General features: G+C 46.7%; 1 protein-coding gene across 1 annotated transcript in view; it reads right to left on the bottom strand.

Moving 5' to 3' along the window:
• Positions 1–6530: 6530 nt before the first annotated feature.
• Positions 6531–20364, bottom strand: part of TDG (thymine DNA glycosylase) — a 62953-nt gene continuing 49119 nt past the window's right edge. Inside the window, exon 10 of the mRNA XM_029601501.1 lies at positions 6531–9566. Within this exon, the coding sequence (XP_029457361.1) occupies positions 9445–9566 (122 nt within the window). The 3' untranslated portion in view covers positions 6531–9444. The remainder of the gene's footprint in view (positions 9567–20364) is intronic.

Here is a 20364-nt window from a genome sequence, read left to right as displayed (position 1 = left end):
CGGAATAGGGCTCTGTCAGTGACGTCACCCATATGTGAGGACTAGCATCCTGCTTGTCCTGGGATAAAAATCCTATGCTTCTTTATGCAGAATATGGAGCAGATAGGACAGAAAGATATTAGATAAGCTTCAGGTAGGCAACTTGAAGATCTCCCCCTATAGATGTGACATGTCTCCAGAGGCCTGCTTTAAAGAAAGATGCCCACAGGCAGGGTTTAGTTTGTTCTGGGGGGAGTGGGTTACACTTCTTTTGCATATAGTACTGTAATCCCTTACCATAAAAGGCTATCATTTTGGAAACAGCATCTGCTTTAAAAGTCAGCCTCTTTTAGAATGGGGTTCTACAGTAGCAGGAATCAAAGCATGAAATTCCAAAATCTCTTAAAATAAGTGTTCACGGTATTCATTTACAATATCCTTTAAAAAACAGGTGGCAGATTTTCCTTAAATCCTTACTGGTTAATATAAAAACACTTTTAAATTGCAGAGGATAGACTAAAACACTAACAAGTGAATTTTTTGAAGTCAGAATGATAAATCCAATTTTTTGAGTTACAGTATTTCAAATGAGAAAGCAGAGTTGCTTACCTGTAACAGGTGTTCTCACAGGATAGCAGGATGTTAGTCTTCACATATGGGTGACATCATCAGGATGGAGCCCAATCACGGAACACTTTTGTCAAAGTTTCTAGAACTTTGACTGGCACCTACTGGGCATGCCCAACATAGCACCAACCCTGCAGCCAGCAGGGGTCCCCCTTCAGTCTCGTCTTATAGTAAAAGTACATGCGAAAAATAAAATAAGAAAACATAAGCAAACCCAACTCCGCGGGGTGGTGGGCGGGTTTCGTGAGGAATAACATCCTGCTGTCTTGTGAGAACACCTGTTACAGGTAAGCAACTCTGCTTTCTCACAGGACAAGCAGGATGGTAGTCCTCACATAAGGGTGAGTACCGAGCTAAGGATGCCTGAGCAATGCACCAAATGTACCCAAAGACGTGCAACAGGCACAAGAACTGGGGTGGAATTTGGTTGAGGGCATCCTGAACCCTACCAGGTTGGCGGAAGGATGTTGGTACCTCAGTTCGCAAATAGGTTGCGTAGCACAGACTGGCCGAAGATGGAATCTTGTCTGCCAGCCTTGTCTAAACAATAATGGGCTGCGAAGGTGTGGAGAGAACTCCAGGTAGCAGCCTTACAGATGTCAGCAAGTGGCACCAAGCGTAGGTGCACTACTGATGTTGCCATGGTCCTGAGAGTGTCCTTTAACACGGTCTTGAAGCGGAATGCCTGCCTGTTGGTAACAAAAGCCCGCTAACCAGGAGGAGAGAGTCTGCTTATCCACAGGTTTGCCCAAGTTGATGGGATTGAAGGAAACAAACAATTGAGTGCATTTCCTGTGGGCAGCTGTACGGTCTAGAGAGAATGCTAGAGCAAGTTTACAGTCAAGGGTATGCAGAGCCCGTTCTACTGGGTTTGAGTGGGGCCTGGGAAAAAAGATGGGTAGTATAATGGATTGATTGATATGAAACTCCGATAATACCTTAGGCAAAAACTTAGAGTGAGTGCGGAGTACTACCCTATCATGCAGAATTTTAGTCTAAGGCGGGTAGATGACTAAGGCCTGTAACTCACTAACTCTGCGAGCAGATGTGATCGCCAAAAGAAAAATCACCTTCCAGGTGAGATGGCGGAGATCATGGAATTGGAGAGGCTCAAACGGGGTTTCATGAGCCACCCCAAACCAAGTTGAGGTCCCAGGAAGGGGCCGGGGGGGGGGGCGCAGTGGAGGTTTAAGGTGGAGCAAGCCCTTCAAAAAGCGTGTTACAAGGGGTTGTACTGAAATAGGTACATCTCCGACACCTTTATGGAAGGCGGCTACCACACTGACATGTATCCTGATAGAAGAAGCCTGGAGACCTGACTCTGACAGGTGCCAGAGATAGTCCAAAAACTTTGGTGTGGAACAAGTGAAGGGATCGATGGACATGGAAGTACACCATACCATAAATCTGTTCCATTTGTAACGATAAGACTGCCTTGTGGAAGTACATGGGAAACTGGCTCTGAAAGGTTAGGAGGTTGAAGTATTAACCTTTCAACATCCAGGCAGTCAGGGAGAGGGCCTGGAGGTTGGGGTGACGAAGGCAGCCGTTGTTCTGAGTGATCAGAAGCGGGACCTTCCCCAGAGGAATGTGCCAATGTACTGATAGGTCGTGGAGAATTGGAAACCAGACCTGGCATGGTCAATGAGGGGCTATGAAAATCATTAGTCCCTTGTCCCTTCGCAATTTCATGAGAGTCTTTGAAATGAGTGGAAGTGGAGGGTATGCATAAAGGAGGAGGCTGGCCCACGAGAGGGAGAAAGCATCTCTTGGCTGAAGGTGTTGGCTGCGAGTAAGAGAGCAGAAGTTCCCTACTTTGCGGTTGTGAATTGACGCAAAGAGGTCTATGTGAGGGTAACCCCAACGTTGGAATATTGAGTCCGCTACAGTGGGGTTGAGGGACCACTCGTGCGGTTGAAAAGTGCGATTCAGCTTGTCTGCCAACACATTGTCCACTCCCGGCAAGTAGGTGGCCCTGAGGTACATCGAGTGGGAAAGGGCTTCCGCCCATATCTGTGCAGCTTCCTGACACAGGAGGTAGGAGCCCATTCCCCCTTGCTTGTTGATGTACCACATGGCCACCTGGTTGTCTGTTTGAATCAGGATGACCTGGTTGGAAAGGTGATCCTGAAAAGCCCTGAGAGCATATCTGATTGCACGAAGCTCCAGGAAATTTATTTGGTGTTTGGCTTCCTCTGGAGACCAAATGCCCTGAGTTTGCAGGTTTGCAACATGTGCACCCCAGCCGAGGTTGGAGGCATTTGTTGTCAAGGTTATTTGAGGTTCTGGAGCCTGAAATGGAAGCCTTGAAGCATATTGGATTGGTTTATCCACCAAGCCAGCGATAAGCGGAGCAGGTTGGTGATGTGGACAATGGTGAACATTGGCTGAGAAGACTGAATCCACTGCGATTTTAGAGTCCACTGCATTACTCTCATGGCCAGGTGGGCCATGGGAGTGACATGCACCAAGGAGGCCATATGACCCAGTAAGATCAGAAACTGACGTGCAGTTGAGTGTTTTTGAGACTGCAGTCAATGGGTCAGAGAAGCGAGAGTGAGAGCTCGATCCTGAGGTAGGAAGGCTTTCACTTTTAGAGTGTCCAAGTTGGCCCCTATGAACGATAGGGTTTGAGAGGGAACTAGCCTGGATTTTGGATAGTTTATGAGAAACCTTAGGGAGATCAGGGTGTGGCACGTGAGACGTAGAGACATCAGTGCAGCTTGCTGAGTAGGAGCCCTGATCAACCAATCGTTGAGATAGGGGTAGACGTGGACACTTTGACTCCTGAGAAAGGCAGCTACCATTACGAGGCACTTGGTGAAGACTCGTGGGGCAGATGCTAGGCCGAATGGTAACACACAATATTGGAAGTCTTTCGGGCCTACTAGGAATCGCAGGAATCTGCGATGTGACTGAGTAATGGAAATGTGTGTGTAGGCGTCCTGGAGGTCTAGAGAGCAGAGCCAGTCTTCCCTTTGGAGAAGGGGAAGAAGAGAACCCAAGGTCACCATCTTGAACTTTTCTCTTTGTAGGTATTTGTTTAAGTTGCAAAGGTCCAGTATTGGGCGAACACCACCTGACTTTTTTGGTATCAGGAAATACCGGGAATAGAACCCCTGCCCCTGTTGGGAGAGGGGCATTGGTTCTATTGCTGGGGACTGGAGGAGGAGGGAGACCTCCTGCTCCAGAAGCGGTGAGTGGTTGAATGTTCCCCACGTCAGCCGAGGTGGGGAATCCGATGGAACCAAGAGAAAGTTGAGGTGGTAACATTGGGTTATTACAGCGAGTACCCACTGATCTGTGGTGACTGTATGACATGGTTTGGAAAAGTGGCACAACCGGCCTCCGACGGGAATGGTCGGAAGTGGAGGCTGGGTACTGCTCTCTAGGAAGGAGTCAAAAGCCAGATACTAGACCTGGCTGGGTGGCAGGCTGTGACTTCTGTACTCTAGGTTTTTTGGTAAGGCTTGGAAGCTCGAGCCCTGGACACTGGGGGATAGAATCTCCTTTGCCGGTAGAATTGTCTCTTGGAGTCTCTCCTATAAGATCTTTTGGAAGAGGAAGAGAGATCAGAAGGCAGTAAAGGAGAGCTGGCGCACAGTCTCTTGGTGGTCCTTGAGCTGCGCCACTGCTTCTTGAATCTTTTCTCCAAAAAGATTATCCCCAGCACAGGGCAAGTCAGCTAACTTATCCTGTACTTCTGGTCTGAGGTCTGAAGACTTTAGCAAGGCCCATCTTCTCGCACTAATTCCTGCCGCCGAAACTCTGGAGGCGGTGTCGAAGATGTCATATGCCGACCGCACTTCATGTTTGCCAGCATCTAAACCCTTTTGTGCTAGGGCATGAAGTTGGTCCTGGAATTGCAGAGGTAAGGTTTCAGCAAATTCCTGAATCTTCGTAAACGGGGCCCTATTGTACTGGGTCATGTATAATTGATAGGAAGCAATGCGAGAGATGAGCATTGACCCATGAAATACTCGCCTTTCAAACGCATCCAGAAATTTCTGTTCCTTTTCTGGGGGAATGGAAGAGTGGGGTTTGGAGCATCGTGCCCTCTTCTGGGCTGACTCCACAACTACTGAATGATGATCTAGTTGAGCTCTCTGGAAGCCAGGGGCTGGCTGAACTAGATAGGTGGCATCTGCCTTACGGTTGACAGGTGCCACAGAGCCAGGGTGCTCCCAATTTCTCTTTAAAAGGTCCAAGAGGATGTCATGAATAGGGATAGACATGATTTCCTTAGGCGCATCGAGAAATTGGAGAAGTTCTAACATCTGATGCCTAGAGTCCTCTTCGGTCTGAAGCTGGAATGGAACTGTTTCAGACATTTCTTTTACAAAGTTGATAAAGGACAAGTCCTCTGGAGGAGGACGCTTCCTTTCATCAGGAGGAGAGGGCTGTGAAGGCAGATAATCTGTATCCTGGGACAAATCATCGGTCCAGGGATGGTGTGGCTCATCACCAGCTCCCATATGTTCATCAGAAGGGAGTAACGGTGTTATTCTGGAAGGTCCGGGCCTAGGCATCGATGGCCTCGAAGGTGGAACCGGAGGCATCAATGGAGGCACCGATGGAATCGGTGACATCAATGGATGTGTCAGTGGTAGCACTCCAGAGGGCGGAATGGAGATCGGTATTTCTTCTTTCGATGATTAGGGTATCGGTGAGGAAGGAATTGGGGCCATTGGTTCCCTCGGATGCACCGGTGGAAGGGCACCGATTAACTTATCCATTCTTGCCAATAGCGGTGCAAGCGCCATGGGTATCGGATTGGTGGCTGGAGTAGGAACCGGCACCGATGGAGGTTTGAACCCCTGGAGTGCTTTACCGATGGCCTCTTGGATCATCTGATCCAATTCCTCACGGAAACCTGGGGTATGGATACCCGGTTCCGGAGTAGGAGGCAGCACTGGCATAGCCGGAGGGTCCACCGGTGAAGGTGGAATCGTGGATCCCGGCACCTGTCCAGGTGGGGAACGCCTCGGTGACCCAGAGACAGAAGATGGGGCCTTTTCTGTTCGGGACTTCTTTGTCGGTGGCTCAGACAACGTCGATGCTGAGGGCTTGCCTGTATCGGTGGCCTGAGCTTTCCGATGGCGGTATTGATGTTTTTCTCGATGTTCTCCTCGGTCTTTCTCCTGAGGAGGAACAGAGGGGGTCGACACCCGCGGAGTCGTCGAAGCCGGTTGGGCAGCAGCGGTTTCCCGGTGCTGGCACGAAGTAGACAGCACTGGTTCAGACGACATTGAAGCTATCGATGGAGTCGGGGTTTTTAGCCGAAAGAGAAGTCCCATCTTCTCCAACAGAGCCTTGCGACCCTTTGGTGTCATTTGCGCACAATTGGTGCAAGTAAGGACATTATGGTCGGACCCCAAACACATCACACATACCGTGTGGGGGTCAGTGATGAACATCGTTCGAGTGCAGTCAGGGCACTGATGGAAACCAGACGCCATGGCCTCGACAAAATTTAGCCGCAGTGCGGTCGATGGCCGGTAAGCCGCAAGGGATAAACTCGACTGGAATCGACCACAAGCAGGTAAAAAAATTACCGTTCGACCGCGAAGCAAAGATATCGATAAGGGGACCCCTGTGGGGTAAAATAGTTTTGAAAGTTTTGATGAAGTTCCGTGAGGAAACATTCCTGTCAGGAATCTCTGAAGAGCTCCTTAACCCACATGGTTACTGCTGCGCGGAAAAAAGAAGACTGAAGGGGGACCCCTGCTCGCTGCAGGGTTGGTGCTATGCTGGGCATGCCCAGTAGGTGCCAGTCAAAGTTCTAGAAACTTTGAGAAAAGTGTTCCGTGATTGGGCTCCATTCTGATGATGTCACCCATATGTGAGGACTACCATCCTGCTTGTCCTGTGAGAATAAACAGCTTATGCTGATAAATTTTTTTAACAATAAAAAGTATAATAAATGAAAGTTTTGTAAATAGTTTAATGTTTAAAAGAAAAATGCACCAGCTAATTGATAGGATTTCACATGTAGCACATGTAAGTATTGAAACTATTACTGCATTTCTAAAAGAATCATACTTACAGCACTTAGTACTGCATTTAGGTTACCTGCTCGCTCTAAAACCACCTATAAAGCAAACAATTTTCTTTCTGAAAAACTACTACTATCTTTAGTAAGTGGAAAATGAAATGGTGCTGCTGTGAAACCACACAGAGCAAGGAATTTCAAAAGCACCCGGTGTAGAATTTCACTATAAATAAATGATACGTGATACATTACATCCATTTTTAAAAATACAAGCAAGCAAAGATCTCCAGTCCCACATTGCAATAAATAACAGCAGCTCCTTGATGTATTTCAATAGAATCTGGTTTACAAATTTAAAACAGTTTTCCAAGAGCATGTTGCACCATATTCTGTTTTTGAGGTAAGAATTCTGAACATTTAAGGTTCCGTAACAAAAGGCTGGCACTATGGGAGGCCTGAACTTAGCAGCAAAATTCACACTTGCAGAGTGGGGTTGATCCGCTGATAGAATACCAACAGCGGCAGGAATTATCTTCCTTTATAAATAGCCTCCCATCCAAAACCAAGATGCCCAATATTTTAATGTTACTGTATTTTCTGGTGTATAAGTCGCGCCACTGTATAAGTCGCACCCCCTATAAATTGTCATTTTAACAAAAAAGTTGGTAGATAAATCCCTCCGTTGTATAAGTCGCACCTGTCTGTACAGAGAGATTAACAGCACAGGCTGAGAGAGAGGGAGATTGTGATAGTATGTAAGTTGCACCAGTGTACAAGTCACAGTCACTGAAATCAGTGAAAAAATCCACGACTTATACACCAGAAAATACGGCATTGAGTCAGAGTTTTCTTAAAGTAGCAGGCCTATGTCCTTTCTGTAGAACTGAATAGCTCAGTAAGAACAGCATTATATGGAACTCAAAATGAACATGGCTGAACCCCCAGGCCTAACAGCAAAATGTGAGACTACATCATAATCAGACGAAAGCTTGACACATCATAAAAATAAAACCAGTTCCCCAAATAAAATATGGATGAGAGTAATGCAGAGCTCCAGCAGCCTTTAAGGACATAATCTTCTCCCTGTTCCCCTCTTGCAAGAGTTAATAAGGGCCTGCTAAATCTCTCCTAATGCAAGAACCCTCCAAAGATAATGATGTAACTGAGCTTTTGAAACCACATAGGCCCAATCTTCAAGTATGGATAAGAAATTGCAACCCACAAAGAATTCACACAAAAAGTTAGGAAGAAGAAGACATTGTATAAACTCCTTCAGCACTTGTTTTGCAGAATCTTCTTCGGTGAGGACCTTAATAAAGTGTTTTTTTGTTTTCATGCTGATTTGTCTGGCAGCAGAGTAGCACTCAGTTTTACCAACATGCACTATGCTTCTTTCCTCTGTGGTTCTGTCCCTAGTGGTTCTAGTGGCAGGAAACATAACAAGAGCAGCAGAAGGAGACAGCTGTTATCTACACAAGTACAAAAAATAATTTACTACAATGATTCTGGCGTTCTTGTATCATTCTCTGCTACAGGATCTATCAAATTTAGTTTCAGCATTTAAATTCCATATAATGCTATTGCCACTGGGCCAGATTTTCAAAAGCATTTACTCGAGCAAAACTGGTTTTTGCTCGAGTAAATACACTTTACTCAAGTAAGTGGGCTTTTCAAAATTGCTACAATATATGCCATTGAATTGTCCATAGGATTTACTCAAGTAAGTGCACTTACTCGAGTAAATAGCTTTTGAAAATTGCTACGATAGTATGTCACATTTACATGCGTAACTCCTTTGAAAATTACCCCCATAGTGTTTCAGTTTTGCAGCTAGAACATGGTATGCATACTGTCTATGGAGATCCTCCCCTTCAAGAAATTAATGGGAATGCCATAGTATTAACTACACAACCCGGCGGGAGCCTTCCTGCCTGGCTGATTCACCCATTTTGTATATAAACATAAAAAAAGAGAGTTTTAACAGCATAATAAAAAAAAAAGTCTACCAAATGTAAAGTTACAGAGTTCTATATTGTATGTATATTTCAAGTACATAAAAGCACCTTTTCAAAAGGATAGAAAATGCTTCTAACAACTTCTTGCATGAAATGCATCCTATCCAACATGAACTATTTTCGCCATTTGCACCTCTAACACCATCAGGGGGTACAAGGTGGGTGCGAATAGAGAGAAATGGCAAAAATCAAAAATAGTTGTGGAAATAAACATTCATCCTCAGATAGTGTTCCACATTGCACTCAGCAAATGAAAAATGTAAACATCTCTCAGGTATGCTTTGACTGGGAGTTCACCTGAAAGAATCTAATTTCAAGTTCAGGGTTGAGTTTTATAATTTTGTATTAGTTTGCAGCTAAACCAGGTCTGCACCACAAAAATATTGGCAATAAAATTTCAGTCAAGTAGCTTTCATTACTCTCTCCTGGGTCATAAAGGGAATGTAAGACATTTCAGGTGTTGAACATGTCCTGTAAAAAATATTCATATAAAAGGCTAATGCATTAAAAATTACAAGTCACTCCCAGCAAGAATATCATATTTCAATATATGTTAATGCAGTCTGTCAAAAACTGCAAACAGGTGGTTGACATTAAATAAAAAACACTCACATATAAGAAAAATAAAAACAAAACATATCCTACTCATCATTTCTTAAAATAATATAACGACCTATGGGAAAATCTACCACATAATTGATTTAAACTAGATTAGAACAAATGAGAGATAAGAAACCATTATTAAAATGCTTCAGTTAGAGAACTGAGGTACAATTCTTTTTCACTGCATTAAAACTGCAGCATTAAAGCATAGCTGGTACAACAGAGGCCTTATGCACAGCTCCCTCCTTGCTGTGGAGTTTCAAGATTATGCTCCATAAAAGACTGCGGCATCCACTGGCCATTTGGAACTTGCGCACTGGTTGGTGCGTTGGGCTCCTGACTGCACGATGCTGGTAAAATAGAGCAGAAGTAGTTTATTTTACTTTCCTGACAATCTATCAATAGAAATGAGAAATTACTACTTACCTGATAATTTCCTTTTCCCTAATGAAGACAGGTTAATCCACACCAGTGGGTTATGCACCTCTACCAGCAGGTGGAGACAGAACAAAGCTGACATCACAGTATATATACACCCCTGCTTTGACATCACCTGCTAGCTGATTGTCAAAAGCCAACAGTGGACAAACTAACAATACTTGATTATAACTATTAACAGACAACCACTCAAGCACTCAAAAGCAAGAATCACTGAGCTCAGACAAAGAGTGTAACATCATTAATCTAGGCACTGAAATGACACCAGTTATCCCCAGAACGCAGCCACTCAGGAGGACAATATAAAGGTTGATTAACCTGTCTTCATTAGAGAAAAGGAAATTATTAGGTAAGTAGTAATTTCTCATTTCTTACTATTCAAACGGTTAATCCACACCAAGCTACTCTCGAAAAGGGCAGTGAAGCTGGCTGCGGTCCAACCAACACTGCATGCGCAAAGGTTGCGTCTTCCTGAGCCTGCACATCCAGACAGTAATATCTAGAGAAAGTTTGTAAGGAAGAACATGTCGACCGCTCAGCAAATTTTGATGGGAGATAACAATCGAAGTTCTGCCATGACACTGCTAGTGAAATGAGCCCTATCCTGTTTAGGTAACAGCTGCTAAGCATCCAACATACACGCCATGATAACTTCCTTAATCCAGCAGGTTACTGTAACCCGTGACACCAGTTCACCCTGTTTGCTCCCATCATGGAGGACAAATAGCCAGTCAGTCTTCCTTAGAAGTCTAGAAACCTCCAAATTCATCAAGAGATATCGCTTGACATTCAAGGTCCGCGACAGATGATATTCCTCCATATCTCTTTCCCTATACAGCATCAGCAGGGAAATCGATTGATTCAAGAAAAAGCCTGAAACCACTTTTGGCAAAAAAATACAAAACAGTTCACAGCTGGACCACCCATGGAATCAGTCGCAGGAACTGTTCCTGGCAAGAAAGAGCCTGCAGTTCAGAAACTCTAAGCACAGAACAAGTTGCCACTAGAAAAAACGTCTTCAAGATAAGTAACCTTCAAGGACAGGGTAAGCAGAGGCCGAAAGGTGGACCCCATCAGGAAATCCAACACCAGATTAAGATCAACAAGGCATCGGCAACTGCAATAGAGGTCGAAGATGCTTCACCCCTTCAAGAACTGGGCCACATCCGGATCTCCCACCATTCACCTGGCCCCAGAAACAGCCAATAGCCGCCACCTGTACCTTCAAGGAATTAAGAGCCAAGTCTTTAATCAACTCATCCTGCAAAAAGTCCAAAATGTGCGGGATCCTAACTGAACAAGGATGAACCTCTTGTTCCTCACACCAAGTCTCAAACACTCGCCAAACCCGAATATATATAGCCAAGGAGGTTGAGAACTGCCAAGCTCAAAGCTGGGTGGAAATCACAGCAGTGGAATAACCCCGCTTCATCAACCGAGCCCTTTCAAGGGCCATACTAGAAGACAAAATTGAGTCAGATCCTCGTGAACAGAGCTCTTTGGAGCAGGAACCATAGGAGACTCAGAAAAATGTCTCTGCAGATTTGCATACCACAATCTTCAGGGCCAGTCAGGAGCCACCAGAAGCACCATCTCTATGTGTCTCTCGATCCTTCAAACCAACCTGCCCACCAAGGGCCACGGGGGGGGGGGGGGGGGGAGGCATACAGAAGCTTGCCCTTCAGCTACTCCTGCACCAAGACATCGATGCCCAGAGACTTTGGATCTCACCTGCAACTGAAGAAACGAGGTTCCTTCGCATTGCGCGACATCACTAGCAAGTCCAGATACGTAGGCCCCAGTGGCCTACTATGAGCTGGAATGCCTCGTTCGACAATTCCCATTCTCCTAGATCCAGACTCTGTCTGCTGAGAAAATTGGCTTTCACATTGTCTTTCCCAACAATGTGGGAGGCAGAGATCTCCTGGAGATGTACCTCCGCCATTCCATGAGCTGGTCTATTTCCTGTGACACTTTCTGACTCTTGATGCCTCCCTGGCGATTGATGAAGCGACTATCATCGCATTGTCTGACATCACTCGGACCGCTTGACCCTGCAAGCGGTCAGCGAACTGCAAGCTTGCTAACTGAACGGCACATGCTTTCAGGCGACTGATGCTCTAGAGTGACTCCTCTGCACTCCAGCCCCGTCAACTTCTGAACGTAAGCTCCCCCCCCCACCTTGGAGGCTGGCATCTGTCGTAAGCACCAGCCATTCCAGAGCCTGCAAGGAAACTCCCTTCCACAGGTGGTCCGCCTGCAACCACCATTTCAGTTGGGTTGCTGATTTCTACTGATAAGTGAAGCTGTATCAAATAGTCTTGAGACCATGGACTCCACTGAGCAGAGTGCTCTGAAGAGGACGCATATGCACCCTTGCTCTCGGAACCACCTCTAGGGTGGCTACCATAAAACCGAGCACCTGCAGGTAAGACCATACTGTCGGGCGAACTGTTTCTATCAAGAGCCGCATCTGAGCCATCAGCTTCTGAATGTGGATCTCCAGCAGAAAAACCTTGCCTTGCTTCGTGTCAAAACAAACACCAAGATACTCCAGTGTCTGGGATGGCTGTAAATTGCTTTTGACCAAATTCACCACCCAATCTAGCTTCTGCAGCAAGGAGATCATCTTGCGCAAGGCTGAAGACTCTCTAAGCTTTTGGCCCGAATTAGCCAGCCATCCAGTTATGAGTGGATCAAAATGCCATCCTTTCTCAATGCTGCCACTACCATCACCATGACCTTGGAGAAGGTTCTGGGAGCGGTGGCTAACTGAAGAGGATCGCTCAAGACTGATAATATTGCCCCAAAACGGTGAACCACAGAAATCGTTCATGCTTCAGATGAATGGGAATATGTAGGTATGCCTATGACAAATTGTGATGCAGTACGACCTGGCCAGGGGCAGAAACAGCCTGGACATAGAAAAGCAGAAGCTGGCAATACCAAACCGGCCCTCCGGAGGGCGCTGAGGAAAGTAGCAAAGACTACACTTCCCAGGTTCCCTGAACCGACACCTGACCCCTGGCTGGAGAGGGAGCAGGAACAGGTGGAGGAAATAGAGACTGATCCCTATGACTCAGCAGAGTCTATGGAAGCTGAGGAAGAGGGCGTGCCACCGTGGTGGAGCTGGCCACAAAAGCCCGGCTCCTCAGAGTCTCTGGAGGAGGAGATGGAGGTAAGCTGGGAAGAGGAAAGCTCCAGCTGTTCCTCTATGGAGGTGGAATAACCAGGAGGTTGGGGGATGGTAAATCCTGGGTTTAGACAAGGAGGTTTAAGAAAGGTTGGAAGGAAATTATGGTTCAAATGCTGTTTAACTTTAAGCTTCCTAAGGAGAACCTAAGTCAACCAGGCATTGTTGCAGGGCTGCAGCCGGTGAGGCTACAGGACTACATTAAACCCTTTTTGTGATAAAGACCTTTTTCTCTGTGTACTGTTTGGGAGTGCCAGGACTAGGCCTGGCACTCTGACTAGAGGCCGGGAGGAGTCCATAGCAGCGCTCTGCTTGAGCTGTGCAAGTGGACGGGACGGGGTATATGAGCGAAGCCGGAGGCCTGAAGCCCAGCAAAGCCCCACAGCGTGCTGAGCGGATGGGCGTGATCATGACACAAATTCAGAGATATAAGAAACTCCCCCACTGAACTGCTATTATCACCAAGCGTACTGTTTCCATGCGGAACCGAGTCACTCGCAAATTACCGATTGACTCCCTTCAAGTCCAGAATGCTCCAAAAAGAACCCTTCTTCTTGGACACAACGAAATAAATGGAAAAGCAGCCTGTATTTTCTTGAATTTGGACACTGGAACCACAGTCTGCAAACTCAGAAACCTCGACAATGTAGTCTCCACTGCCTGCCTGTTTTGCAGGGAGACTCCAAGAATACATCCCAATGAATGCTGAGAAACTCCAGAGCATAGCCGTCCCTTATCACCTCCAGAACCCATTGATCTGACGTGATCCTGATCCACCTCCGAAAAAACAGAGATAGACGACCTCTTAACTCCTCTTTTGGAAGGTGGATCAATACACCTTCACTGAAGGGGTCTGAAGGCACTGCTACCCGAGCCTGCGCCCCGTCTGGGCTGCCTGGGTCGAAAGGACTGAGACCTATCCAAAGGTCTAGCCCTCTGCGAAGCCACTCCTCTGAAGGGTCGAAAATGTCTGAAACCCTTAGTATGGCGTCTCGTGCTGAACGAGTGCGGCGCCTGCTTATCATCTTCTGGCAACCGAGAAACCTGGAATTCCTGCCACATAGTATCAGGATGATTACACTGGTGGCGTTTCGCCATGCCAAGGAGTTGTATGGCTGGTCCAGCGCCTGAGGTAAGGGTGGCAGTTTGTGTTCAGCGGTCCACGGGCTTTCCCTGCAATATTAACATTCAGGAAAAGGATCTAGGTGTCATCACTGATAATACGTTGAAATCTTCTGAACAGTGTGCAGCATCAGCCAAGAAAACAAAATGATTGTTTGGAATTATTAGAAAAGGAATGGAAAATAAAACAGAGAATATCATCATGCCTCTATATTGCTCCATGGTGCGACCTCATCTTGAGTACTGTGTGCAGTTTTGGTCGCCACATCTCAAAAAAAAAGATATAGCAGAATTAGAAAAAGTATGATAAGGATGACCAACATTATAAAGGGGATGGAACAATTCACCTATGAGGAAAGTCTAATGAGGTTAGGTCTCCTTAGCCTGCAGAAGAGACTGCTGAGGGGGATATGATAAAGGTCTATAAAATTGTCACGATTCTTCCTGCTATGCAGTACCCCCCCAGCAGCAGAGGTCATCAGTGAGCCTCCCTCACAGCCGCTCTAGCCACCTTCTCACTGATCCCATGAGGTGGCGTCTCCAGCTCTACTTAACCCAGCCTGTCCACTCCCTCCTTGCCTCTTCTTCGAGTCATCTTGGCTTCTTGACCTGGCCATCCTTGCTTTTCTTTCCTGCCTTGTGACCTTCTTGGCTTCTTGCTTTACCTTAGAACATAAGTATATAAGAAATTGCCATACTGGGTCAGACCAAGGGTCCATCAAGCCCAGCATCCTGTTTCCAACATTGGCCAAACCAGGCTCCAAGTATCTGGCAAGTACCCAAACACTAAGTAGATCCCATGCTACTGATGCCAGTAAAAGCAGTGACTATTCCAAGACAACTTGATTAATAGCAGTTAATGGATTTCCTCCAAGAAATTATCTAAACTTTTTTTTAAACCTAGCTAAGCTAAATGCACTAACCACATCCTCTGGCAACAAATTCCAGAGCTTAACTGTGCGTTGATTGAAAATGAATTTTCTTTGATTAGTTTTAAATGTGCTACTTGCTAACTTCCTGGAGTGACCCCAGTCCTTCTATTATCTAAAAGACTAAATAACTGATTCACATCTACCCGTACTAGACCTCTCATGATTTTAAAGACCTCTATTATATCCCCCCTCAATGTCTCCTCTTCAATCTGAACAGCCCTAACCTTGTGGCCTACCTTGGCTTCCTGCCTTGTCTTGTGGCCTTCCTTGGCCTCCTACCTTAGCTTGTGACCTTCCAGGCTTCCCTGCCTTGCTCTGCAGCCTTCCTCCCTTGCTCAGTGGCTTCCTGGGCCTCCCCTGCCCTGCGGCTTTGGGCATTCTATGGTCACCTAAGCCAGCCTCTTTGCCATTTGGGCCTTCCTATTTCTGGCTGTTTGTTCTGTCTGGTCCTTGTCCTGTCCAGTCCAGTCCCTGTTCCAGTCTAGACCTTGCCCTCACTTCAAGCCTTTGTTTGCCTATCTACAGTCACAGCATTGTCTCCTGTTCCAGTCTTTGTCTCCAACCCAGGCCCTCCATTATCTTGTCCTGTACGGTCTTTGTCTCCAGCCAGGCCTTGCCTTGTCTTATTCTGTCCAGCCCGAGTCTCCACCAATACCTGCATCCAGCTCCTAGCCTATGCCTTTATCCAACTCCCAGCTGGTGCCATGATCTAGCTACAGCTAAGTCCTGCCAGCCACCAGGACCCAAGGGCTCAACCTGCAGGGGGAAGTGACTGGTTCAGGCAGCAGACCTGCTCATGCCCTGCCTAGAAGTCCCTGTGCTGGTCCCTGTAGGGGGTTCCCAGTCCTAGCTGGATCATTGGTCATGACAAAAAATGAGTGGAATGCTGCTCCTCCTTCTACCGGAAATAGTCGTCCATTTGATGACGGAAACACACCAGTGCATCCAGCTTCAGAAAACGCAACTGCTCCCTTGCCACCGGATCCAGGGGGTACAGCCCTTCCAAGGTTCTTGCCCCCTTAAAATCAGCTTCCGGAGCGCCCCATTCAAGATCAATCCACTCTTGAATAGCATTCATGACAAGAAGAAACAAGATGCTTTATTGCAAAGTTACCAAAATAGGAATTTATCTTCGGCTCAGACATGGGATCAGTACCCGGGTACTCCCAGCATCTTCAGTGTCTGAAAGGTTAGCGTCAACAACTCATCTCTTTGAAAGAAGCGCAACATTGTTCTATAAGGTTCTAACACTGGAGGAATATCCCTATCCTCCAGGAAGTAAGGATCTCCTTCCTCATCTGTGCCAAACAGGTCCCCATCAGCGTGACCCACAACAGACAGAGACGCCTTCCAATGTTATCTGCAGGATCAACCCTGCGTGATTCCACAGTCTGTGATCCTGATCTTTCAGGTTTGACTGGCTCTGCCGAATGTGCCTGTAGAAGGGACTGCAGACCCTGAAAAAATTCCACCCAAGAAAAGGCGGAAATGTCCACACCAAAATCAGGGGTTGTGGGTCTGGTGCCCTCCTCTGCTGGTGAACCAGGACAGGTTCCCCTCCGATTCCTTTCCCGCAACCTGCTGGGAAAGGCCAGGTTGAGCAAAATCAGTTGTAGACAACTCGCCCTGAGCCTTCAAGCAGTGCTGTTAAAGATTAGAGGGAACCCCCGGCTGAAATGCTCGAATATGACAAGCCATGCAAATAGCAAGGCACTTAGGCTTCTTTGCTACCGGCACCATGCAAAAGGGACATCCAGGCAGCACGTTCAACAACACAGGCAGTCAACAATTGTGTGTCCAAAAGCATGTCCATCCCCGGTAAGCCTGGGCAGGATGCCCAAAAATTAGGATGCCCAGAATAAGGACGTATATATATACTCTGTTGAACGCCGGAATAATAAGCACGCCCAAAACTTGGACATCTAACCATGCAGTCCAGACAGATGCTTATCCTGGACATGCAAGCATGAACAGATGTCAGGCACTGCTATCACGGGTGACTTGCACAGAATAAAGCACGCAAACGTCTTTGAGGCCTACAACATGGCATCCTAGTGAAGCCTGACAGTGAGGCCTAGCCCAAGGGGGCCACAACGCACCAAGGCGCTGCAACACCCTAAGTCCTTCAAGGAGACAGGAACACACGTCGGATTTATGCGCCAAGGCTCGGAGACCAGAAACAGAAGAGGGGGGTCCCAAAATCTCTCTATTCTAGTCTCTCTCTTTTTTTTAAACTCTTTACTTGAGCTCAGCTCTTCCTGCCAAGTACAGAGTCAGTCTCCAGCAGTTGGGGGAGAGGGCAATTGCCTTCACCGCCGCACTCAGCTTCCTGCACCCACTAGCCTCTCAGATAAATCTCTCCTAGCAGCTAAGTCCATGCTAGAAACCAGCTTCCAGACCAAGGCAATCGATTGAGGGAGGGATCACCAGATATCACCTCAGGAGAACTGAACCGAGGGAGGGACCATAAGGTATCACCTCAGGAGAAGTAGTGCGTTTGTTAATTCTTTTCTTTCTTTCTTTTTTTTTTTTAACAAGCAATCCCCAGTTGGGAGATCCATATCCACCACCTGCTGGAGACGGAGAATGCTGATGGGCTGATGTCAGAATAGGGGTATGTAAACTGTGACGTCAGCTTTGCTCTGTTTCCATCTGCTTGTAGAGGTGCATAATCCACTGGTGTGGATTAACTTGTCTGAATGCTGAGAAACTCCTGTTTAATATTTAACAGACCATCTTGACCTTTCTTTTCATATGCAATATTAAGTAGTACTATACATATGAAAAAACCCACTATAAAAACATCCCCAGTAGGTAATGACAAACCACTTGTTTTTTCCCCCTACATGTTAACAGTTGATCTGCTTTGATCAATTAATTGCAAATAGCAAAATGTAAGAAACATAAAATAAATAGTCCAGCTTCATCTGGGAATTCATCAGATTTAGCAGCCGATAATACATGTAGTAGACACCCTATGTAAAATCTCAGCAGTATCGGCATAGTGCTCTATGCTCTGTTGCCGCTGTTTTTAAGGGCAAAGAATCCACTCCTCTATTCCTCCACCTCCCCCAAAGAGCTAATGAGAGCATGCAAGGGACAGGACTTCTCTCCCAAGAGTTAATGGGGATCTGCTAGGGATATGTAATCTTTTTCCTTGTCAGACCCCTAAGGGCCATTGTTTATAATTTCTGTACTCAGGGCCAGGGCAACAAGAACACTTTGACTCAGCAAGAGGTTTAAAATTTAGTTTATTTGGCTTTTTTAAAGAAGAGTCAAAGACACCATGCCCAGGCAGAGATCAGCTCATCTCTATTAGATGAGGGCCTGTTGAGGATACAGAAACCTTATAGTTCCATGCCACTATATGCAAACAATACAGCAGTGCTGTGCTGGGAGAAGGGGAAAGAATTCTTACTGTCCTTACAGGCCAATGCAGTAATACGCACCCTCAAAAATGGGCGCTAGTATTGAGTGCCTGCTGAACTAATGCGCGCACAGCCACATCCCCTGAGTGCCCGATGCAGTATTTAAATGAGAGGCAGCACTAAAAAGGTGCGCTAAGGGAGAATTGTGCATTTGTAACGCTCAAAGGAAATTGGTTCTTACCTGTTAATTTTCGTTCCTGTAGTACCACGGATCAGTCCAGACCGTGGGTTGAGCTCCTGTCCAGCAGCTGGAGACAGATCAAAACTGAAAGGGTATCCTATATCAGGACAGAGCCTACCCTGCATCCCTGCCAGTATAAACATTAGCAAAGCAGATAACTATAAAGATAACCCTTAAAGGATCAAGCAAGCAACAAGAAACTGATAAATTGAACCAATTGAATAATTGAAAGAATTCTGTTTAGAATCGCTCTTGCATAGGAAATCATTTTCATCCAATAGATGCTTCCAGTACCTTGATGCAAGAATAGGAAAACGAGGTAGCCGAGAACCTGTAAAGGAAGAAAAACTTCTACCAGATGGAACAGATAGTGCACGGGAGGGCGTCTGTACTGATCTGTGGTACTACAGGAACAAAAATTAGCAGGTAAGAACCAATTTTCCTTTCCCTGTACGTACCCGGATCAGTCCAGAGCGTGGGATGTACCAAAGCTTCCCTAAACATGGTGGGACAGAGACAGTCCCGCTCGAAGAATCTGCCACCCAAAAGGAGCCAAACACTGGGGCCTGCACATTGAGGCGGAAATGACGAGCAAAGTTATGCAGAGATTTCCAAGTGGCTGCCCCTGCAGATTTCCTGTGGAGAGACCGACTGACTCTCCACCCAAGAAGTAGCCTGAGAACGCAAGGAGTGGGGGCCTTTTAAGCCTCCGGAACACCATTGGCCCTTACAGATATACGCCACTGTAATAGCCCTCCTTCAACCAATGAGCAATCGTGGTCTTAGAAGTCTTGTTACCCTTATTTGGACCACCCATAGAACAAACAGGTGATCCGAGACCCGGAACTCATTTGTAACTTGGAGATAGCACAGTAAGACCCCGTTTCACATCCAGGAGCCGGAGATCGCCCCCCCCCGATGTGTTCACTATGTCCTCAGAAGAAAAAAATAGGGAGTTTCCACCGACTGATTGACATGAAAGGAAGACAGTACCCTCCTTTTTGCGAAGGTTGTGTCTTGAGGGAAACCCCTATGAATCAGAAAAATGTAGGAAGGGTTCCTGCAAGGCAAAGCTTGGAGCTCAGACGCCCCCTCCTGGTGTGGACAAATAGACACCAGGAAAAACGGTTTTTGAGAGTCAATCCTTGAGTGTAGCCCGCCTTAGCGGTTCAAAAAGTGCTCGTAGAGGACCCGAAGAACAAGTTAAGACTTCATGATGGACAAGTGGCCCGACCGGTGGATTAAAATGCTTGGCCCCCTTTAAGAAAACGAACGACATCCGGATGAGCCCCACCGAAATAACCATCAATGCTGGCCTAAGAGGGAAGCCGAGAGCAGAGAAACTCTACTCGCAAGGAGCTGAAGACAAACCCTTGGAAAGACCGTTCTGGAGGAAGGAAAGTGACCTTGTGATACCGAGCCTTGCGAGCCGACACTCGCGACACAGTGCACGCATTCTCAAAACTTTCCAGACCCGAATATAAGTGAGAGAGGTAGACTGCTTCTCCGAGCCCTCAACAGAGTGGATATAACTTCTTCTTTATATCCCTTCTTCTCAATCTCTGCCGTTTCAAAAGCCAGGGCCGCTAGACAAAGCGATCCGCCTGATCGAAAAGTACGGGACCCATTGCCGGAGAAAGCCATGGAAGATGGCCAAGGCGAAGAGGACCGTTTGCGGGAGATTCACCAGATCCTCGCGAACACGGTCTGCGGGGCCACTCAGGGGCCACTAGAAGGGACAGGACCCCCGATAGAGTTCTATTCTTCTGAGCACTTTTCCTACCAGAGGCCAAGGGGGGAACACGTACAGAAGAACGTCGCGAGGCCAGGGAAGGACCAGTGCATCCACTCCTT

The sequence above is a fragment of the Rhinatrema bivittatum genome, chromosome 4, assembly GCF_901001135.1.
Source record: "Rhinatrema bivittatum chromosome 4, aRhiBiv1.1, whole genome shotgun sequence".
Classification (NCBI taxonomy): Eukaryota; Metazoa; Chordata; class Amphibia; order Gymnophiona; family Rhinatrematidae; genus Rhinatrema; species Rhinatrema bivittatum.
The sequence above is the reverse complement of the archived record's forward strand: the minus strand, read 5'-3'. Positions and strand labels throughout refer to the sequence as shown.